Raw genomic sequence first — 25,934 nt, forward strand, 5'->3', positions numbered from 1 at the left:
TCCACTGCTTCCAAACTCGCATCACTGTGGAACTGTTCCGCTGCATACGAGCTGCTATTGCGCGATAGGAAAATCCTCCTTCTCGAAGGCCGATTATCCTCCCTCGTTCAAACTCCGTAAGTTGCTTGAATTTCTTATTCTTCCGTCGTGGAGGCATACTCAGGTCTCACTAAACGTTTGCCACTAACAAATAATCATAGACTATTTTCAACGTCCCGCTACAGCACTTTATTTATACGCTTTCAGCATCAATTCAGAGGGCGCTGCGCGCGCCACGCACGCGCGATGGCTCTGAAACTTTATTAATTTGCATAATATCCTATATCCATTATTAAAATAATATTTCATTTGATTCTGATGATTCCTTCATGGTGTTGCATTTTCTACAAACAGCAGTTTATTATAAAGTGATAGTTTATCAATTGTGATTCTCGATTTAATAAATTTAATTTAGCAGATTTTTATCCACCACTATTTCTAAATAATTCGTAGGCTTATATAATTCACCACTTTATAGTACTAATGTAATGTTACACCTTTTTAAAAGCAAGCAAAGATAGTCAAATCTGTGCAAAATTTAATTTTTAGTTATTTACCGTTTTTTTAATTTTTTGACTTGTCCGGAGCAGTTGGCATCTCTGTATATATTTGGTAATCGAGAATTCGGTTTTTGACAAAATGCCATGCTTTTTGATAACAAGAAAGATTTTTTTTTTTTAAAAAAAGAAAGAAAATAATTGTAGCTAAAACAAAATTTTTCAGGGCAAGTATGAAAACAAATTCCTCGGGGCCTTAAAAAGGATGAAAATTTTCGTTTCTAAGATACCACTTTAACATATAAAATTATGGTACGAAACTATTTTTCTACCAATATAATTTTTGCGAATTAACGTACAATGGTAGTAACAAATGTATTTAAGTGTCGAGTTTTGTTGCATTTCTAGCATCTTTGGAAGCCCTGAACAGGGATGAGACGTATGTCCAAAAATGCAAAAAGTGGTAGTATTTGATTAATTATCCTTTCATAATTATCGTCACGCGTTACCTTATGAATGGCTTATATTTGAAACAAAAATTCTCCTCTATTTAACTTTTGATAATAAACTAAGAGAAATATCCAAGAAAATGTTGCTAATTTATAACAGATTTTTGCGTGTGTACATTTTATTGGCCAACACTTTTTACATTTTTATTGATAATAAAGGTTGGCATTTCATTATTTATCAGAAGGAGGGGGTGGGAATGATTAATTTGGAATTATACTGGATTATTGCAACTATTGTGGTTACTAATGACACTTAATGCCTACAACTGATTGTAGGAATAAAGTGTTTTGTTTTTAACAGAACCGACACTGCGTGCTGTTTTCTAGATTAAAAAAAATATATTATTAACAAAAGCATTTCAGTTTTTAGCTTTCCTTTCTCTTTTTTTTTTCTGAGTGGGAGGAATAGTAAACTATTTGTTACTATATATTATAAACATTACTCCCCAAATCATTTGAAAATTTGAGTTATATATGGGGGTAACCTGCGCCAAAAAATGCGAAATATTAATACCATTTCGTGATAAAAAAAATTGTGAAAGAAGAATTTTTTTATAAAAAAAAAATTTATTTCTAAATGTCAAGAACACGCGGATTTAGAAGCAGGCGGAATCGTTCTAAATTTTCTCTGATTGTTAAAAATATGGTGTTATATTTTTTTTAAAAAAAATTTAAGTTATTCTATTACCAGTCTTTACGTTTATGGGTTTAAGTTTATGGATTAAGTAACTTAAGTTGCGGTAATTTCACTCGACAAATACTGTGGAAACTGGCATTTTCAATTGAAAAATGTAATATATTTTTCAACAAAAAAAAATTTTTTAAAAAAACGGTAAATAACTACAAAGTAAATTTGGCAAATGTTTGACTATTTTTCTTTGCTTTTTAAAAGGTACAGCATGACATAATTACTATAAAGTGGTGAATTATATAAGCCCATGAATTATTTGGAAATAGTGGTGGATAAAAATCTACTAAATTGAATTTATCAAATCAAGAATCACAATTGATAAACTACCACTTTAAAATATATATTTCCTCTCCGGTGCAAGTTGGTATCTCTGGCTTAGTAAACTCAGAATTGGGTCATCCTTTCAACGTCGGTCGTAAAATAAAATAAAATTACATGCTTACATTTGTAAGCATTCTAGTAATTGCATTTGCTATTGAACGGAAGTTGTAGCTGGGCAATTGAAATCGCAAAGCTGCCCTTTCCCATCTATCATTGATATTTTATGCCAGGAAATAAAGATATTTCAGACATTTTAGCTACTTAATGCATACCCTCCAACTTATGAAGATTTTGAAAATAATTCTTTCTAGTGGTAGCGAACCAAAGTAGAAATTTTTAAAGCAAATGGATATCTCATAAAACTTTTTTCAGAACTTAAGAATCTAGCCATATGGCCTGCACTTTGATAAGTAATAGTGGACAAGTTACGCCAAAATTATTTTTTTTTTTTTAAATTTTAAGACATTAATTTTGCTACCGTCTGAAAAGAAGATTTCTGAAACTACGGGAATTCCGTAGCAGTTGGAGGGTATGTTAATGTGTATGTTAACTGCTAATAAATAGTAGTCACAAATAGTTTACTTCTCTCTAAATATATGTGGAAATGAAATGATGTCATTCCTACTAGCATTTTATGTTTTCCGAAAATTGACAGCATGACTGCCCTTTACTCACCTTCGATTCTGATACCAAGTTTTGACTTGTGTTTCTGTTAAACTAAGAGCTTCCGCTACGCTTCCTCTATCAGCAACTGACAAATATTTTTGACAGCGAAACTTCCTTTCTAGAAAAGCTAACTGTGCTTGCGTGAAGGCTGTCCGTCGCCGCCTCGGCTTTTTCGCTTTGCCGCCTCCTGATTCTTTGTGCTGCGGCTGTGAAGACGGTCTACCCCCGTCGCTGTAGCCTGACGCCGGACTGCGTTCGCCGTAATAACTGGGGTGTGCCTGAGGGGGTGTGACTAACGCAGAACGGGGGTCGTCCTTCGAATCGTAGCCTGGAAGAAAAAAGTGGCAATGATTAAGGATACAGGAAAAGACAATAATAAGAAAAGAGTAAATATTGGAAAAGCAAGAGTGAAAATGAGATATGTCAGCAACTTTAGAAATATATTTATTGATTTTTAGAACAATGTATTAAATTAAGTTAGCTATTTAAAAACTGTATTGAAAGATTTCACTTAATAACTTTATTTTATTTTTAATAAAATGAAGATCACAGCGATTTTGAAATAATTGTTTTTATAGTTTTTTTTCCCAATTTAAACGTTCATACCTTTGACGCAGTTGGAACACCGGAACAGTTGGAACATTTTTTCTGACATTCTAATTACAAGCAAAAATACATTTTGATATTTTCTTTTATTATGAAAAGAAGTCTAACAGTTTGTAAAATAATCTGTTAGATTATAGGGATCATATATGCACTAAAAATAAAATTCAAAAAAAGTAGCTTGAATTTTCTTTTCCTCTTATATTCAAAAATTTATCATTAATTGATTTTAAAAATTAAAGAAACTTCGAAGACGAATAACTGTTTTTCTTAGATCTAAATAAGTTCTAATTAGAAAAATTATTGCATATAAGTCTGTCGTGTTTGAAAGATTTCATCTTTAACGCAGAAAAAAAAAAGACAATGGTGTTTCATGCTGTATTTCATAACCATAGATTATTATAATGCTAAACATATTATTTTTCACTCATTTTGACCTAAATTAATACAAAATAATGAAAAATATGTTTAATAAAAATTCTGCTTCAAAGGGTTAAGGAGAACAATATAAAAAATATAATCAAATAACGACCAAAAGAGTATTTTAATTTTTTTAACTGTTCGCAGTTTGTAATCATGTTTTTATTGTTATTATCATAATTACTATTATGGAATTGTTCAGATATGTCCGACTCATCTAATTACATGGAGATATTTCTTTTCGCGATAAAAAAGAGATGTAGAATATGTGCTATGCCTACGAAAGGCACCAGATAAACTTAAAATATTAAGAAATAAATGAATAATTAAATAAAAGATATTTTTAAATAGCAATAAAAAAGTTACATTTGATGGAAAAATTTACATTTTGTACGCAAAAAATATTAAGTAAACATGGTCGTGGATAGTTCATTTTTGCTGACTTGTAAAGGAGTTTGAAAATTATCGACTATAAACTTACGTAATATTAGAGCCTGTCATTTTTTGGAGAAAACTTTGCATGCCTTCATCGGGAAAAAATATGTTTTAAGAATATCTTAATTTAAGAATATTATATTATACAGGAATATTGAGTTCTGTTACTTTATACTGGACTTGTAGTATATTATACTTGATATTTCATTCTTCCAAAAAACAAGATGGTTATAATAAACTGGTTATAAACTAATTTTATCTCCTTTTCTGAAATACAAACAACAAAAAGCTCAGGCTGTAGTTTATATTTCTATCTGCTACCTACCACTTTACCAAAAGAAAAAAAAACAGTACTTAGAATACACATCTAAATATAAATATAATAACAATTTTTGAATTACTGATATAATATGGTTGACAGCAGATCAATCTTGTTTGTGCAATCTAAACCATAATGATAAAACGCTTGTGATAAAAAAAAAAATTTTAAAAAAAAAGGAGAGGAATTGCCATTTTAAAAGGTCGCAAATTAATAAGCTCCCACGAGCGCTAAAAAAAATTATAAATTGAGTAGAATAGGTTAAGACCATCTACCTTGAATTACACTTTACTAGTCAAGAAAAAGAAAGGACCTATCACATTGTGGTTGATTAATTCACAGTGGCTATGTTGTAGATATGTTTATTGTGTACTCTAATGTTCTTTTGTTCTTAAGATATTCTTCTTTATTAGTCATTAGAGTCTTAAAAATTATTTTTAGACCAACTCATTATTTGTTTATTGAAGAATCGTACCCTAACAAACAATAAGGCTTTTCTCCAATAGAAACACAGTTCTGTATCGTTTTGATATCTTCTGCTCTCTGGGAAAGATCCGGTAGCGCCATGATGTGTGTCTTTGCTGGGCCCACGAAAACTGCAGTGCAGAGGAGGAAAAAGACATCTGCATTTAAGGCTGAACAATGGCTTTACGGTTTCAGGAACAAAATTTTTTGTAGCCCCTTCTTTGAAGCACAAAAAGCCTCATTTTCATATTTTGTAAAATTATTGAAGACCCAGTTTTTATACAAAATTGTAGTTTTTATAAAGATATAAAGAAATTATCTGCATATTTCTTTTTAAAAAAATAGAATTAATAAGTACTATATCTCTTTGAAGGAATTTCGGTGGGGCCGTCAGTGATTCCGGACTCTGGAACAATTGTCCCTCTCTTCCCTCCTTGAGTATAGCTTTGGTTAAATCGCATGTAAATTACATGCACAATTTTCTTGAATTGCCATATAAAATATAAATAACTGCTAGTTTTTCATTGAAATTCTAGTCTTTATAAATTTGCCATAAAGTTTACATGTGCGAGTGGTTTTTCCCCTCTAATAGGAATCTGATTTTGTCTGGGGAAAAAAAGCAGTGATAAAAAAAAAGCAGTACATCAATAACTTTTCAGGAATGATATATTGTATGCAACTAAACAATTAATGTCTTCACAAAATATGACAGTTTCCATCCAAATTCTACACCTATACAGTTTAGCTCCAATGGGTCTTTGACTCTTAGTTGCCCGGTATTACCCCCACTTTCCTCTATAAAGCATTTCCACTACAGCTCCAGAGAGATCTTTGGAGTGGCCAGCGGCATGATGGTGACATTGTCTATTTATGCAGTAGCCACCTTTGCTTCGCAGACAAGCTGTAATTCGTCGATCTGAAGCTGTGTGGATTATGAGGGAATCCTAGTACTTTACAACAGCAGGTAAATACCTTGCTACTGAGCCACCACAGCTCTAGTGCGATACGATACAAACCTTTTATTTAAACGTTTTGCTTTGTTTTAGGCTGTCAAAAGATATAGTTCTCAAAAAAATTAAAGCGCACACATTTTTACGGTACTGTTCGGTACTTTTATTTACGCTACACTAAAGCTACACAATGTGCTATTGGCGACGGTCCGGGAAACATCCTTGAAGTTTATTCGAAGACAACATACATGCGTCTCATCTCGTTTTCACATAATCTCGTTTTCTCGTTGACAAGTGTTTTATGTGTCAGGTGAAAATTTTAATGATTTTTATTTCACTGGTCAATTAAGCTAGTCCATTTGCATAATTTACATTTACAAACTAGTATGCTCAATTAAGGCTAATAAGACTTTGTTGCGTAAAAGGGCGAATAGCACAATTCACGGAAAGACAGCAGGAATCTGCATCCATAGTTACGGAGGGATTTGAACCCGCTACCTTAATGTTGCAGAGATTTTTGCGGGTGCAGGTAGACCTTTTTAGCTAGTTAATTTTAACATCATATATTTTCTTTAATTTACGAATGTATTTTAATGCATTTGAATAATTAGAAACAATTTGTTCCTTCAAATTTTTTTCTACTTTTTAAATTTTTCCCTGTTGATGCAACCTTTCCATGTTATTTAAAAATAGTAGTAAAACACATATTTAAAAACTTGTTTTCATCAACTACGCTTTTAGAAGGCATTAGACTTTTTTTATTCATAAATATTTTCGCTGTATCCTATTAAAGAAATAAGGGTTAATTTATGCTTAAGTCAAACAAAAATCAAATTTTCACCGACCAATTTATTTTAAAATTGTAACCATTCGCAGCATTAAATTTAATCTAGTTATAACTATATCAATTAAATTATTACTGTAATTTGACTGATGAAATATATTGGTTCTTTCTTAAACTAAACGAATTACCTTCTAATTTACTTAAAAATTTATTTCTTAATATGAGTCTGTGACTACTGTGGCAGTTACTAAGGCATTAATCATTTCCGGAATAGGTATAGGAAAAATTTATCCTTTTCATGGCACCACCTTTAACCCTTTATAATGCTTATAACTCCTATTACAATTTTATTATAATTCCCACGGGTAGAAAAACATACTTTTTATACTAAAAACTCCCACACCCCTTAAAACATCTGATTATTGTGCGACAATTGGCGCACTTAAGAAACAAAACTTCACAAGAGCACTTGGCATATTGTGTGGAGGCAATTACGTAACTACAAACCGTTTGTCGGGGTCATTCTGCGCCCCTTACTCACAAAGGGGCTTCATTGTATACTTACATATCAAAGCCCCATACTCCTCTTCCTCAGTAATCTGAAAAAATCGTGTAGTAGTCAAAAATCACTTCAATTAGGCTCGTGTGGCTGTGACGCTTGGGTAGGTTGCTGTGTTTAGAGGGAGGCAAGTGGCCTGATAGGGGCAGCTGAGGGGCAACGGTTGGGTGACCCTTAAAAGAAGTAGAGGGCCCTCAAACGTATAACAGAAGTCGAAGTTATTGTAATCCAAGGGGGATTATGAAGAGATGAGGGGTGGAAAGTAAACTTCCCTGCTCCCCTACTTCGTGGAATGTTTTTTTATTATTTTTTTTTCTTCCAATTTCAATTCAAGATTCGGGAAAGTTTTTTTTTTTGAATGTTACTTTGATCTGTTTCGACAAAAGTAGAGATTAGTTGATTTATGTGAGTACTTGTGCCGATGATTGTAAAAACTTTCCCTTTTTATGATGAATAGGGATTTTTGAAAATAAGGAAAAATACGTGGAAAGGAAAATTAGCATTAAAGTTTTTTCGTAAGAAAAAAAAATTAATAAAACGATGAGTTTGGAAACTTCGAATTGATTTTGGTTTCAGTGATTTTTAAGAATCTGCAATCCAATGTCTCATCTGATTGGACATTAAAAGCAATCAAACTGACATTTTAAATTTTAACGTCTAACTGTATCGCTGTGGCTTAGACAATTGAAGAGAATAGTTGATATATGTGGGTACTTGCCGATGAATATCAAAACTTTCCCATTTTGTGATGAATAGGGATTTTTAAAAGTAAAAAAAAAAGTAGTTAAAGAGGTTGTAAAAGTTAGGTAAAAAATATTGACATTTAAAATACTAAAAATTATGAAGGAAAACTGAAAATTGCTGTAAGAATATTTTCATAAAAATTAAAATGAACTTTTACAACTGTCTACAGCATATTTTGCCCAGAGAAATTTCAAAAATTGTAAATAAATCCATAACTTTCTGAAAATTAAGGTAAATAAATGCTGTCTTTAGAAACTTTCTCTTAAGCCGGGTGTATTACAAATGAACTTGCCAGTTTCCCTTTTTAGTTTACATGTATTTTGGGATAAATTAGGTTTGTAAAACCAAAATTCAAGAGAAACATTATTACAGAAACGGAAAGCTTAAAAACTTAAGACATTTAAGAATTAAATAGTCCTAGCGAAATTAAGTTGAACATAAGTATTTTATTCATTAATCTAATTAAATAATTTCTAATGAGAAATATCTTTTTCAGGCTACTATTTTTTTTTTTTATTTGAATTTAAAAATTCGAATTTTTAACCCAATCAGCAGCAAATTTTTCATTTTGGTTTTGAAAAATCGGAAAAAAAATTAAAGAATCAGCTTCTCTAATATGCGCTTTCTATTCTGTAACTTAACAAGAGTTTATAAGCCGTACATTATATTGAGCACGCCAGCCTGCACATCTAAGTGAACAATTTTTTGAATGCAATTAAACAAACTAAATCGATTTCTAAAGTAAGAAAATATTCACCCAAATTAACTTCGTAAACTAACTAAAACTAAGCAAATTAATAATATTTTTAAAAGTCTTATAATGACCTATGTTCGAATTCTAACGACATAACATAAAAGCAGTATATATTGTAACAAAAAAGTAAAAGCCAATCATTAAAGAATGATTGTAGATGAAGCAAATGATTAATTTTAAAAATGTTATTTAATGACCTTTAAAAATTCTATTGATAAGAAAATTACAACGTAGTATTTTCTTCATTTATAAATCATCTGATGGATGAACACGCAAAGACAAAAACGAAATATCTATATATATATAATTAATTTATTTCAATTTCGATTATGGCTTAATTGACTATTTAAATAATACGTAATATCTTATTGAATTACAACATAAATCTGACAAGAACAACAAAAATCTAGTATTTCAACATTTATAACTGATAACAAAAAATCGAACTGGCCATTTCTTTAGTTATGAATATATTTTTAATAATTATTCCATTTTGAAATCAACATGCGTAGCGCATAGATTCCAACAGTCCCAGATTAGTCAAAAAATAATAATATTTTAAAAAGCAGAAGAGAACTGCAAACTAAAATTTGCTGATTTTAGGCTAATTTTGTCTACTTTTTATAAGACTCAACACGACTTAATTACAAGGATGCCAACTGCTCCACTTTCAGCAAAAGTTTTTATGAATTGGTTGCAAATTACATAGTAAAACCTTACATAGTAAGAATTACGCTTCTTCCTTAAAAAAGTCAACACGAGACAACTGCAATAAAGTTGTGTGTCATTTGATACTTTGAATTTTTTATATATAGTGGTGGAAAAAATATTTAAACTGAACCACTCATTACCACTAAAAAATAAGCTACTTTCACTACTACTTTCGTATTTTCATTAAATAATTATATATTCGTATATTCGTTCGTTTAAAATATTTTCGTTACCCACCATCACGCCTGCTATACCTCACCATGATGCCTTTCTTCATTTTATCTCATTTCAGGTTCGATTCCGAGCCTACATCACATCTCTCCTACGTATGTTCCCGTCATGGGATATTTCAAGATGAATGGGNAGAGATTAGTTGATTTATGGGAGTACTTGTGCTGATGATTGTAAAAACTTTCCCTTTTTATGATGAATAGGGATTTCTGAAAATAAGGAAAAGTACGTAGAAAGGAAAATTAGCATTAAAGTTTTTTCGTAAGAAAAAAATTAATAAAACGATGAGTTTGGAAACTTCGAATTGATTTTGGTTTTAGTGGTTTTTAAGAATTTGTAGTCCGATGTCTCCTCTGACAGGACATTAAAAGCCACCAAACTGACATCCTAAATTTTTGCATCTAAATGTATCGTAGTGGTTAAGACAATTGACGAGAATAATTGATATATGTGGGTACTTGCCGATGAATATTAAAACTTTCCCATTTTGTGATGAATAGGGATTTTTAAAAATAAAGAAAAAGTAGTTAAAGAGGTTGTGAAAATTGGACAAAAAATATTGACTTTTAAAATATTAAAATTATTAGGGAAAACTGAAAATTGCTGTAACAAAATTTTCATAAGAATTAAAATTTTCGTTTACAACTGTCTACAGCATATTTTGCACAGAGAAATTTCAAAATTCTTAATAAATCCATAACTTTCTGAAAATTAAGGTAAATAAATGCTGTCTTTAGAAACTTCCTCTTAAGTCGGGTGTATTACAAATGAGCTTGCCAGTTTCCATTTTTAGTTTAGATGTATTCCGTGATAAATTTGTTCATAAAATCAAAATTAAAATTTAAAAAAAAAAACAATTACAGAAGCGAAGAGCTTAAAAACTTAACGACATTTAAAAATTAAATAGTCTTAGCAAAATTAAGATAAACATAAGTATTTTACTCGTTAATCGTAATCTTTTAATGAAGCTAATTAAATAATTTTCAAGGAGAAATATCTTTTTCAGGCTACCCTTTTTTTTGTAATTTGAATTTAAAAATTCGGATTTTTAACCCATTCAGCAGCAAATCTCTCATTTAGGTTAAGAAAAATCGGAAACGAAATTAAATTACCAACTTCTCTATTATTGCGCTTTCTATTCTCTAACTTAACAGGAGCTTATAAGCTGTACATTATATTGAGCACTCAAGCCTGCATATGAAAGTGGAAAAAAAATCTGAATGCGATTAAATAAACTAGAGCGATTTCTAAACTAAGAAAATATCCACCCAAATTAAGGCTAACTTTGTAAGCTAAATACAACTAAACAAATTAATAATATTTTAGAAAGTCTGATAATGACCTATGCTCGAATTCTAACAATACAACATAAAAGCAGTATATATTGTAACAAATGAGTAAAATCCGATTATTAAAAGATGATAGTAGATGAAACAAATGTTTAATTTTAAAAACGTTATTTAATAAGGTTTAAAAATTCTATGAGAAAATTACAATGTAGTATTTTATTCTTTCATAAATCATCTAACAGATAAACACAAGCGAAAACAAAAACAAGAAGAAAACAACAACAAATAATTAATTTATCTAAATTTTGATAATGGCTTAGTTGATTATTTAAATAATGCATAATATCTTATTGAATTACAACATAAATCTGACAAAAAAAATCTAGTATTTCAACATTTATAACTGATAACTGAAAATCAAATTTACCATTTCCTTAATTATGAATATATTTTCAATAATTATTCCATTTCGAAATCAACATGCATAACCATACTTGCCAACTTTTGATCTGTTCCATTATGTTTTTTCTCAGTGGTAGTAAAATAGAATTAAAATTTCAATTGTAAGCAAAATATTACGTTATATTTTAGAAGGCTTTGGATGACAATAATGATAGTAGCGCATATTATTCTATATACTTAATTTTTTAAAAAATAGTGGTGATCAAAATCATTTAAAAAATAAGTTTATAAAAGAAAAAATAGTATATATGTACTACCACTTTAAATATAAAAATAAAATTTTACGCCAAATGGGTAAAAGTTGGCAGGTATGCATAACGCAGAGATTCCAACTGCTCCAATTTCGCCAACATATTTGAGAAAGCATTTTAAAAGCTACCTGTTTGTCTTAGAGAACTATAAACTAAAATTTGCTGATTTTAGGTTAATTTTGCCAACTTTTTAAAAGAACTCAACACGACTTAATTAAATGGATGCCAACTGCTCCGCTTTCACCAAAAGTTTTTATAAATTGGTTGCGAATTACATAGTAAAACCTGTAGAATAAAGATAATAACGTTTCTTTTTTAAAAAAGTCAGCACGATTTAAGTGCAATAAAGTTGTGTTTAATTTGATACTTTAAGTTTTTTATATGTAGTGGTCAAAAAAATTTTAACTGAACCACTCAGTACCATTAAAAATAACCTACTTTCACTACTACTTTTATTACCAGAAGAAAATATTTTCTTTATGAAGTGGAATATAAGTTGGAAACCCTATAATTAAAACAAAGAGGCATATCACACAAGTCTTTGAATTACTTAGAGGTAATGGTATGTAAAATCCCACAGAAATCAAATTTATTAGACCAAAAATTATACAATAAAGATTACCAGTCGAAAATATTTACTCGGAGTAAGTTGACGTGTCTGCGTAACGTATTTTGCTAACAGAGAGTTCGAAAATTTTCAGTGAAAGTGCATAAAATTCTCGTCATTTAAAATTTTTTATTAAAGTCATAATTTATTTGTACGGATTCGATCCAGATAAAACAAAATAATAAACTTGATGTTTATTTTAAAGAAAACAAATATTATTTTAATTTTTGAAACAAAAAAAAAAGAAAATTATAAGTGCATATAAAATATATTAAGGTGAATAAAAATCAAAACCAGTCAATTGTATTATCACTGTCCTAATGCTTTAATGTCAAGGTAAATTTTGAGGTGCCTGCCTTACGGCACATACCTCTTCGTCTAAGTTATTTGACATTGGCAACGAATGAATTAAGTCTGAGAATCAACGAATAAGTCTTAACGAATAAGAATTTAATTCATTAAGTCAACGAATGAATTAAAGTTTGTATTATCACAAGCCTGCCAACTTTCTATGCTTTTTATAAAAATTTATTCTACTGGTCGCTAAGTTAATGTTTCGATGTATAATTTTTTATTCATTTAAACTTTTTCTTTCCACACCACTACATATAAATGAATTAAAAGTACATATACAACGCCTCTTTGTTCCAGCTCTTATTAGCAACACTTTTAAAATGTTGGCAAAATTACCAAAAATTATGAAAGCTTTAGTTTTTAATTGTGTACTTTATAAAATATTTTACAGAAAGCTTAGTAGGTAGCAGGCATGATATCCTAGTATCCTTTGAAAAATCTGAAGAATACCAAAATCATTCAACTTCTAAATCTTACTAAGAGAAGGAAAAAATTCTGAGGCCGAAGATGTTTACATATTTTTTAAATATATTCTAGTATACAGTGGGCGTTTAGAATCACTGCGGGGGTGGCCTAACTAGAAGTGAACTTCGGGGGGTGGAAGTTGAGGACGCAAAATAAGCTTTAGAAATACTGTTTGTGTCACTAAGGTGACGCAGGTAAATGTAATTTTTAACAAAACAGTATCTTGCTGACACCTTACAATCAACTGGTAATAAGAGCTATTTACTTTTCACTCGTAGCGTGAGAAAGTGGAATACAGGTTAAAGAAAAATGATCCGTCCAAAGGAAAATAAATAAATAAAATCATTTTGAAATTGTTTTTTAAAAACATTTCTAGTACCGAGATCCTTTTTAACCTTTTATATGTTACTACTAAAGCGCGAAACTTGTAATCTTGCGCATTAAAAACTCATCTATAGATTAACTAAGCTAATCCATTTAAAGTGCAGAATCAAGTGTTTTCCTCAATTTACGTAAGTTATGTGCGCATGTTGACTGTTTCCTTACCGTTAAAATTCAAAATAAAAAAAAATAAAAAATTTTGTTTCTATTAATTAGTTTATTGTATTTAATGACTTTTTTCTTTGGATATTTGAAAATAAATGAATGACACAAACCTTTCCCTTTTACCGAAAAGTAATTTTTCAAGTGGTAAGGAAATAATAACCAAAGTACAATTATGAGCAAAAATATTTTTGCATTTTAATTGGTTTAAGAAAAGGAAAGTAAGTTAATAAAATAGTTTCGGGATTTTTTTCAAAATTCTTCAATACAGAAATCACTTCTAACCTTGACTTTTTAACTACTAAATAATGATAGTAAATAAGTAATTGGCTAACTATTTTATTTAAAAATTAATACATAAAACATTACCGTGCTTAACTGCAACATTGTACGGTCATATGGAAAGAATTGGCAAAGCTGTAGTAAAATGACTGAACAATGTTTTAGGATATTTTTTTTTTTAAATAAACTGCTTAACTAATTCATCTACACTTATGATGTAACAAGATAACAGCGTAATTGCCTACATTTGTGGTTTTAAATTACGTATATCATTAAAATACGTAAAATTTCTTTTAAATTTCTTTTTTTAAAGTCATGTCATTCATAAAAAATTATCAGAAACAGTTTGTTAAGAAGAATTTAAACTTCGCGGAAATTTAAAATAAATGAAAAGTTAAGTCAAAAGAAAAATATTTTCATTAGTTTATTTAAAATATTGTTTTAACGTGCTAAAAAATTTTGAGATTTGTTAATTAATTTTTTTTTTAAAAAAAGGAACTTCACTTGATTGTTTTGAGTATAAATATGACTAGAATTTACTTTTAGACTCATAATTCTTTTAGAGAAAAAAAATAAAAATAATAATATAAATGTTTATAAAAATATTTAAAAAAAATATGAATAAATTTTTTTTAAGAAAAATTCATTTAAATCAGAAGGAAATTAGACAATTTTTCTTTCATGGAAACGTTTATTCAATACGATTTTATTTGCATAATTATTTTAATTTACAGTTTATTAATTTATTAATTACATTATTATTATTTTATTTATTGATTTTTTTATTTTAATTTTTTTTCCATTAAGCCTGCAGTGAAATATTCTTCGTCTTCAAAACATCTGCAAACAGTCTAAACGATTAGATTTTTCAAACTGACAGCAGAAAAAGAAATATAGTCCAACGTTTGTACAAACTAATTAATTTTACGATTACAATTTTCTATTTAAATACTCTTAAGTAAAATTCAGCAATTTTTAAAGTTTATCCAAAATTTAAATCAAAAAAATTAAATTAAATTTTAATACAAAATTCGAGATAGCCAAGAAATATTTTACTTTAAAAAAATGCACCAATCGAGCCTTAGTATAAAGCCTACAGAGAACTATTTTGTATTTTATAAACATCCTAAACTACATGCAATTTTAAACTGACAGCAGGAAAATAAATTCTGTATAAAAAAAATTATAGTAATATAATAAAAGTACACTCAAATGTATGATTAAATTCCATAAAGAAACTTAAAATAAGATCGTCAAAAAAAGTCACCAGCTCTTGAAAAACCACCAGGACTTCATTTACAAATGAATAAAATACATTTCCCGATCGTTAAAATACCTTCCATCGCCAACACCTTGCATATTTTTATCTATTATTCCTTCATCACTGCGTGAGTGTTACGATAATACATCGGGACAGAGAAGGAGGAATAATCTAGCTCGCATAAAATCACCGCCAAAATTCCGAAAATTTAATAGCCAAGCATAACGCTTCAGTAATAACAAAACCTTTTCTGGCATGATTCAAAATCAAATAATCCCCCCCTTCCTGTTGTTGCCACTCTCTTTTTATTCTTTAAAAAGGTGTCAGAAGTTAGGTAAGGGGGGTCGAGGATAATCTTCCCTTACCCTCTCACCCAGAGAGATGGCTAATAGAGTGATGAAAAACCTTCCCCAATAGATCAAAGACCACGATACACTTTCTAATTTATCGGTCCTACTTTGGTTTATATAAATGTAATCATGGCTTTGTGTATTGGATAGAGGGGCAAAGGTTGGTGTGATTTGGGGGGTTGGGGAAGCACCCCCACTGAGACCGACAGGGGGTGTGAAGTTTTGTGATGGAAATGACGAACTTTCCGTGCTAACAGGATACTGGAAATTCTTTGATCTCCAAAGAGGGATATTTTTATAAAGATTTCGTATGTAATGGTGGTTTAAAGAATAAAATATAAGTTTTACAAAAACTGTATTCAAATCTATTGAAGTATGATAAACTTCAGATAAAATAAATCAGCGATGCTACTGATCGCTAAACTCCAGTTTAACATAATAAATTTAAATGAAATATAAATTTAAGTAAATTAATTATGAATATTTACAAATGAAATAACTATTTAATTTATACTAAATAGCAGGCTATTAACTAAACTCCAGTTTATTATTATAACTTTATTTATTATTTAACCAAATATAAATTTAATGCTCACTAAATCGTTAATGTTGATTAATCGCTAAACTGTAGGTGAATGTACAATTCATATTTACTATTTAATAAGTATAAATTTAATGCTTACTTAATTATAGATTGATCACTAAACTCCTGTTAAACGTAATAACTTTAACATTTATTATTTAATCAAACATAAATTTAATATTTACTAAATCATTGATTAATCAAAAATTCCTACTATACGTACTAAATTTAATCTGTACAAATTAAGTATAAATTAAATATTTATTAAATCATTAATAAATCAGTAAACTCCAACTGAAAGCACTAAATTTAACCCCTTGGGGACGGGTGATTCAGAAAAGCATTCGTACAAAATCAGAATCAAGTTGCAATTAAATAAAAAACGGTAACTTAAATGTAGTCATTACTAATTTGACAGACTTACTTTGCTTTTATTTTAATTATTGTTAGTTTAATCATATATATAATCAATGTTAATTCAAAGTATAACTAAATAGTTTTATTTTGAACAAAGTAATGGTGAATTAAATAAATCAAAAAATTATAACTCCGCCCACAAATAAACTGCTAAAGAAATACTTTGATTACCAGTTTTATCTTCTTACCCTGATTGATACGGTTTTTTGCTGTCACGTATTTGTGACAGTCGGCGCGAAAGGGTTAATATTTATTATTTTATAATATAAATTTAATACTTACAAAATTGCAAATTGATCACTTAACTCCAGCTGAACGTAATAGCTTTAACATATACTATTACTTGTACGATCATTGAGAAAAATAAATTTTAGTGGTAGCATTATTTATATTTTACCCAAAAGATCCTAATTTTAAAGACGAAATCATAAATTGCTTTACCTTCCATGAAAAATTAATATGAAATGTATTAATTTTATTATGACTACAATTATGTTTTTAAGTGTTGATAAACTAGCTTAATCTTTAGAAAATTTATCATACCTTAAGTATTATTATACTGCCACTTTAAAAAATCTTTTCCAACGAAGGTATAAGTTGGAAGCTGTTTATAAACCTGTTTACTATCGGGAATTCAGCTATTTGAGTCTGTTGAGAATTATTTTTTCTGTTGTAGTGAACATACAACAGAATTTTTTGAAACAGATTTTTTTTTTAAATTTATTGGAAGTTAAGCATTTGTCTACACGACCTTACATATATCTACTTAATTTCCTTGTATTTAGTGATAGACAAAATTTTTTTAATTCTAATTTATTAAAATATTAATAAATTACCAGTGCTACCACTAGGAAAAATACTTTCCAAAAAACTACGGAGAATCTGTAGTAGTTGGAGTCTCAGTTACTATGTACCGAAATGTTAAAATATAAGTTTAATATTTACTAAATCACTGATATTCTTTTTTGAAATGCATATTTAAAAATTGAAAAAAAATTAAAAAATGCCTGTTTACCTGTTATAGGGGAAAGAGAGGTAAGACTGAGTAGCTAAGATTAAAAAGCATGTTGGAGCTAAACTGTCAGGCCTAGAAACTGTCGGATTAATCAAGATGCTCATTATTTAGTTGCGCACTATATGTTATTCCTGAAAAGTCATAAGCGCACTACTTTTTTTTAGAAATGATTTTTTTTCTCTAGAAAAGTCAAATCACCCGTTTTTATCTCACTAGTGAACTGTTAGAATTTTCATTCTAAAGTTATGGTTACAGTCTGCCCATCCGATAAACCAAAAAATTTACGGTAACGAACACATTTTACCTTTACGGTTTTGAAACCGTTTACAACTAGCATGGTTATAAGCCCATGAATACAAAACTATACGGTTTTTTAAAGCTTTACAACTAGCGTGGTTTCAAAACCGTGGAAAAAGAAATTTAACTGGACGCAGAAGCTATATGTTTTGTTAGGCAATGGTCATTTGAGAGTGCAGGACGCTAGAAACTCTTCCATACCTGCCAACTTTTAATCCTTTCGATGATCATTTTCCCCAGTGGTAGTAAGATGGAATTTAAATTACAATTTTAAGTAGAAACATACACTGTATTTTGATCAAGTTTGCGAATAATTCTGCAGCAGTATTACACATTTATATATGTGCTTAATATTTTTAAAAGTAGTGGTAGTGAAAAAGATTATAAATTAAGTTTATAAATGCAAAAAATATATAAAAAGCATACATTTTACTACCACTTTAAAGATAGAAATAAAATTTTACGCCAAATGCGTAAAAGTTGGCAGGTATGCTCTTCATGTCTTGAAAGGAATAGTATGATGTTAACTCTGAGATTTAAACCCCAGTTCTGTCTATCATGAGACTGACAGATTAGCCGTCTAGGCTATAATATATACGCAGTTGTAAGGAACTCAGTGGCTTCATTAGGTAGGCTTAGTTGGTGCGAAAAAATTCTGGTTGTTTAACTGTATTAGGTGAAAACAGTTAATAAACGGTTTTTCACACTATAAATAACCATCTTATTTACAATTATTTCACTGTTTTGCTTAAATATTGTAAAACAAGAATTAAATACATTTTTATTTAACCAATCTTACCTTATCTTCTTATTTAACCATTCTTATAATTTTCTAACGGTGTAATTCTATGAAAAATTTTGATGTACTAGAATTTCAGTAAAAAAGTAATAGACATTTCGATTTTATATTTTAATTTAAGAAAATTATGCATGTAATTCAGATGTGATGTAGTCAAGGCCGTACTCAAAGTGGAAGAGAGTGAAGGACAATTACCCGGAATCCTGTTAGAGCATGAATCTTTACTAAACATATTATAAACTGAGCTAAAATAATTTTTATAACTCTAATGATCAATAAATAAGACTAGTTTAAAAACAAAGAGACAGTGGAGGGTTGACATAGTACAACAAACTTATCTACACAGAAGCCGGGAGTAAATCTACTACAACATGCCGATGCGGCATTTCCTTCATCTATGAAAGAGTAATTCAGAGTATGAACGGTACTGATTTTTACACAAGAAGAGAACGACTGCTAGAAAACGGTACTGATTTTCACACAATGGAGAACCCGGTCTTACCTCACTCTCTTCTTTGGATATTATGAAGTTTCTAATAGTAACTTGAGTTTCTAATTTGTATCTGTAAATCAGAAACTATAATTATGATTCTTTTTTTAATTTGACTATAGTTTTTAAATATTTCTTTACTTTAATTTACATTTTTTTAATTATTTATTTATTTCGTTATATCCTTTTTAAATAATTTTTTTACTTCAATATTTATTTTTTTCAATAATTTATTTGTATTAATTTATATTGTTTTAATTATTTATTCATTTCAATGCATATTTTTCCGCAATTTATTTATTTGTATTTATATATTTTTTTAAAATTTTTTATATCAGTACATATTTTTTTTAATTATTTATTAATTTCAATTTATATTTATTTATTTCAATTTATATTTATTTATTTCAATTTATACTTATTTATTTCAATTTATATTTATTTATTTCAAGCTATGTTTATTTACTTCAATTTATATTTCTTTATTTCAAGTTATGTTTATTTATTTATTTCAATTTATATTTTATTTATTAATTTATTTTCTTATTTATTTTCTTACTTATTTATTTTCTTATTTGGTTATTTTCTTTTTGTAAAACTTGAGTTATCTCCAAAAGAAATACACACAAAATTTAAACATTATTTTCAAAGTAGCATTTTCCCCACTTTTGTAATTGGAAAAGTCATGCATTAATCTTCTAAATTTAAAAATTAAAGAATTAAAAAAATAAACAATTATACAAATTTTACAATAGGAGTTCCGTAAACTTAAATTAAGCGTGCTACAGTCAAATTTCATAAATTCTGGGATGCCGTTAAATATTTTAAACTTCTTGGGTTTCCTCAATTGAAACTTCGACTTAACACGTTCACGCCGGGGTGACCCACCGGTGGGTCACTCTAGATTGCCTCATCTTGGCAGCGCACCGGAGTAAAAACTGGTAACAATAAATTTCATTTTTTAGTTTTTTTCTGGGAATAATAAAAATCCATAACCACCAATTGTTTTTAACGGATGCAATTTTCATATTGAATTACTTCTTCGCCGTGATAAATTTCCTTGCAGTGAATTGTTATTGTTGAGAATGGATTGACCCCTCCCTAATATTATCTAATATTGAAATAGTTCTTCTACCAGTATTTTCTCTTTTCCCGCACCAGTATTTTCACTTTTCCCGGCGTGAACGTGTTAAAGCACACGGAACACAAATATAGTACTGAAGCACAGTATTAAAGTCAGATTTTACACATTACCTTTATTTTTAAAATGGTAAAAAAAAATTATATGTTTATATTCTTATCTTTGTTTAACAAAAGTGATTTATGATGTTTTTGACTACAACTACTTATAAATAATTTAATTAAATAAATCCTAACAATATTCTCTAAAAATATTAGGTATATGCATTGTGTAAATAATTTATCCTTATAATTGCAAAATAAATTGTTTTATCACAGCCAAATAAAGGATATCAAACACTGAATTTATCATTTATCTATCACAAAAACCATTACGCATTTCTATCTATAAGTAAATCATGGAAATAATAATTTTAAAAATTTTTATCTTCCTGGTATAATGTAGTCAATCAGGTAACACTAATTCAATAAATGTCGCAGACCGCAAGAAATGTAAAATTATATGCTTTTAAACGTTTAGCAACAACTATTCTTAAAACAACAAGGACCTAAAGTTTATCACTTGAAAATTACCGTCTAATTTCGCACTTGCCAATGCCTGACTAAGATTTTCAATCCAAATTCACTATTCCGTTGATATTTAAACAAAAAATATAATTGTATAGTTTAAATATGATATTTTAATAACATAAATTTTGCTTACGGTTTTGTTAATATTTATTGGCTAGTTCTTATAGTATTTCATTTAGTCACGCATGATGTAATTAAATTTGCCTAACATTTGAATTAAATCTAAGTCGTTCCATTTCATCCGCAAACTTGAAATTAAATTTATTTCATATGTTTATTAAACTTTGTCATAATTACGCTTTAAATTTTACCAACTGAGTTATTAACCAATTTAATTCTCTAAATTACGTATTGAGATTTCAGCTTAAAATCTTAATTTAGTATTAAGATGACTGATTCTTAGAGTGATAAACGTTTTCCTTTAACATGCGTGATTAAATTTCGCATTTAATTCGGTCGAAATCAAATCTCACTGACGTTCAGATAAATTGACTCATTTAAGTGTTTCTCATGTTGGCAGAAAACTGGACCGACATTCATTTAATTTTGTAGTCATTTTCATCAATCCCGCATTAAAAAAAAAACATTTGCCGGGATCATTTTTAATTGAACCATGGTATTTTATAAATAAGCATCGAAATGAATAGTAAGATAAAATAGCTATATTTAATTAAAAATTAGAATTATGTTATAATTCAACGATTTAAAAGATTGGGAATACGAATGAAATTGAAGCGGGAAATCAAAAACCTGCAGTTGCAAGAGTTTCGAATCTGTATCTACAATATATAGCTTATATATAGCCAGAACTTTGATATTTTTATGCTCTTTTCAAATATCTAAGCAAAAATTCCTCAGTTTTTATCTGTTTCTATTGTAAAAAGATACAAAATATTTAAGTTGAAAAAATATATTATTTTAGCTTCCTCCGTTTTTATATATTTCTGATATAAAAAGATGCAATATTTATGATGAAAAAGATATATCATTTTAGCTTCATCAGTTTTTATCTATTTATGGTATAAATGTATGCAAGATATTTAAATTGAGAAAATATAATGCTTTAGCTTCTCAGTTTTTTATCAATTTATAGTACAAAAAGCTATGGTACAAATGCTTTAGCTTCTCAGTTTTTTATCAATTTATGGTACAAAAAGATGCAAAATATTTATACTGGGAAAATATATTAATTTAGCTTCCTCAGTTTTTACCTATTAAGTTATGAATTAAATAAGTTATAAATTGAATAAGTTATAAATGTTGCATCCACTAGAAAAAATTAGCGATTTTGCATCCCTGTAAGTAGGACTCATCGCGAGATTTAAAAAGGAAATTTTACAGGTGCTAACATTTTTTTTTTGTGTAAGTGATAAGATGGCATTTTATTATTTAGTGGCCTGACAAAGCAGGTGAACCATAACCGGGAGAAATTTTGAAAGTGGAATAAAAAAATTGTTTTGACTAATTCCCATCTACCAAAATACATTTCTAACTAAAAGGAAATATACATCTAATATAATGAACTATATAAGAAATAATAGAGATATAAATAAGTGTTTAAACTAATCAAAATGGTTAAAATTAATTTGAAATTTCCAACTAAGTTCCCGACTGTGGTCGCTTAAAAAATTATATATTTTCTCACGGATGCATTATGTCCAAAAAAATTATAGCGGTGGTCACAATTATATTGAAATATCGATAATTGTTCCATATTTATCTGATTTTTCTTAAATTTTTATGGCCCATTGAAACTATGAATGAATTGAAGCTTTTGAATTAATTCAGAACTGAAATAAACTGATGCAAACTTTGTGACAAACGATTAAAGATTTTATTCTAGTTACATTTTATTACTCGAAATTTCAAAAAAAATCTTAAACTTGCAGGTATTATATAAGAGTGTACTCTTGCATAAGCAGGGATGACACAGGCGACTAAAACTGTAAAAAGTTATAGAAACTCAATTCATTCTCATTTATTTATTATCACTTTAATTATTGAATCATAACTACCACAGTGACATACGTTTCTAATTGTTCGTATTTAAAAGAANATACTAAACCTCTTAAAAAGAAAGCAAAAATAGTCAAATATATGCAAAATTTACTTTGTAGTTATTTACCGTTTTTGTAATTATTTTGGCTTGTCCGGAGCAGTTGGCATCTCTGTAAAGAGTGTACTCTTGCATAAGCAGGGATGGCACAGGCGACTAAAACTGTAAAAAGTTATAGAAACTCAATTCATTCTCATTTATTTATTATCACTTTAATTATTGAATCATAACTACCACAGTGACATACGTTTCTAATTGTTCGTATTTAAAAGAAAATACGCATTGCTGTCAGGCAAATCGTTTCATTCGCCCCAGGGTACAATACAGACCCTTCATCTTAGTACTATCACATATCATATCAGGTTATGCATACCTGCCAACTTTCACTCTTTCTGAGAATGAATTTTCCAAGTGGTAGTAAAACAATTACCGAAAAATAATCTTTCTCAAAAATATATTTATATTTTGACTAGGTTAAAATTCGCTATCGTAAAGATTAGTATGGTATTATATATTCGTTGTAATTATTTATATGTAGAGGTGGTCAAACGAATTTATAATTAGTATTATAATTCAAAAATTTTAATGGCATGACATGAGTTTCGGTACCACTTTAAATACAAAATTAAAATCTTCCGGGAAAAACCGGAAGAGTTGGCAACTATGACGGTTATGTCAAATTTAGAGTCACTTTCAATAGTAAACTGATAAAAATATGCCATAAAAGTTGTTAATTTTAATTTCTTTTAATTAAAATTTGAATTTTATTAGTCAGCACTTTTTGCATTTTTAGTCGTTCGTGACAACCCAGCATAAGAGAAGGTAAATTTTTCCTAAATTCATCCCATGTGTGGGTACACTCTCGGATTTTACTGTGTATAATTTTGCGAGGAGATTATATAACTAATTTATATTATTTGTTTATACTAAAAACAATTTTCTAAAATTTCTACTGAATGTAATGATAAGAAGCAATCAAAACTGCAATACGAACAACAAGATCTTACAAGTTAAATAATGCCGTAACTACCAACAACCACAGATTGTCAATAGTATTTCCTTTTTATATTTAAAGTGATAATGAATCTTTTTTTTAAATTTTTCAAATTATTAATTTTACTTAATAAATACGATTTTGACTACAACTAATTTTTTTTTTAAATGTTACATGCATGAGCAAATTATCAGAGATGCCGACTTGCTTCGGACAATGGATAAACATTTTCAAGTGGTACTCTTTAAATGTATGATTCTTGGTTTAGAAAATTCGATCAATATGATTCTTACTAACTACTACTTCTAAATAATTCAGAGGTTCGTAATAAAAGCCACTTGATCACAAGTAAGCAGTGTTGAGCCTTTTAAAATGTCGGGAAAATTGACCGAAAGTCAGCAAATTTTAGCTTGTGGTTCTCTACCGTTTTTTAATATATTTTGTCAAATCCGGAGCAGTTGGCGTCTCTGAATTATAGAAACAAAAATGAGTGTAAACAACTGACTCATCACTCAAATAGGCAATTATACTTGCTAACTCTTCCGGTTTTCCCGGAAGAATCTATGTTAATACAGTGAAACTTCTCGGAAGCGACCACTCTCTGTTCCACAGTAAAATGGTTGTTAATGGATGTTGGTCGTACTTGAAGGTTACGTCCATTGACTTCAAAATGTTATCGAAGGTACATGATCGCAAACGATTTTTTTAGTCATTGTCTTAGTGCAGAAATGCCACTTGTGTTGGTATCATGAAAAATGGATCGATGAATGAAACTCGTCGTCAATGAAAATAATCCCTAATTATTAGTGAAAACAAATTTACCAATTATGAATGATAAAACTATTTTAAATAAATAAACAATTATGCTTTTTTTTTTGTTTAAGTTGCATTTAATTTGATATCAGAAAGAAAGCTTTAAAAAGTGAAAAGTTCGTTTGCTTAAAATGCCTACTTTTCTTTTTTCAACTTTTTTTTTTCTCATTTTTTTTCTCATCCTCATGAAATAAGTACGGTTTAAAATGATTTTGACTTCCATTACATTTGAATAATTTAAACATATATATGATATGCTTGTTTAGACTCGGATTGTGTTGGCTTAATTTTTACGAAACACCAACATACAATTTCAATTTCATTGGCATTATTCTACAACTAGGAAAATAGTTTTTTGAAAACCGTAAGCGTTGGCAGGTATGCAATTGTGAAAAGTTCGTTTTATCTGCAATTGCATTTAAATTAGTCTTTTACTATCCCTGGAGAAATACTTTCTCTGAAAGAGTAAAAGCCGGCAGGTCTGAATAATGCTTATTACTCTTTAATTAAAACCCATAAGCGGTAGTGAAAGGAATAAAATCATTTGGAGAGATCAAATTATTTTTGCAAATCATGATTGCTTACTCAACTATCTGTATCACCATTTTTTATTCTCAAAATAGGCACTTTCCTGATTTATCAGGACAATTACGACTTATATTTCATTTTGTCCCATTCATATAACAATTAAAATAATTAAACTTTGCGCAAAATGCAATTTTTATCGTATTTAAAAATCAAAACAAAAACCGACAGTAATGTTCAAAATATGAATTCAAATTACTATTACTTTGCTGCTGATCTGGACTGAAATTCTGTAAATATCAAGAAGGAAAAGGGCGAAAACTGACATAATAATCATTTTACTTAACCATTTAACATTTAACTCCTTGGGGACGCGTGATTCCGAAAAGCATTCGTACAAAATCAGAATCAGGATGAAATTAAATAAAAAACTGTAACTTAAATGTAGTCGTTTCTGATTTGACAGACTTACTTTGCTTTTACTTTAATTATTGTTAGTTTAATCATGTATATAATCAATGTTAATTCAAAGTATAACAAAATAGTTTAATTTTGAACAAAGTAATGGTGAATGAAATAAATCAAACAATTATTACTCCGCCCACAAATAAACTGCTAAAGAAATACTTTGATTACCAGTTTTATATTTTTAACCTGATTGAAAGTGAGAGGA

General features: G+C 28.8%; 1 protein-coding gene across 1 annotated transcript in view; it reads right to left on the minus strand.

The window, feature by feature from the left end:
* LOC107456621 (barH-like 1 homeobox protein) overlaps window positions 1-25,934 on the minus strand; it is a 43,590-nt gene that overhangs the window by 13,038 nt on the left and 4,618 nt on the right. Inside the window, exon 2 of the mRNA XM_071187053.1 lies at window positions 2,733-3,051. Within this exon, the coding sequence (XP_071043154.1) occupies window positions 2,733-3,051 (319 nt within the window). The remainder of the gene's footprint in view (window positions 1-2,732; window positions 3,052-25,934) is intronic.

This window comes from Parasteatoda tepidariorum, chromosome 10, assembly GCF_043381705.1.
Source record: "Parasteatoda tepidariorum isolate YZ-2023 chromosome 10, CAS_Ptep_4.0, whole genome shotgun sequence".
Taxonomy (NCBI): Eukaryota; Metazoa; Arthropoda; class Arachnida; order Araneae; family Theridiidae; genus Parasteatoda; species Parasteatoda tepidariorum.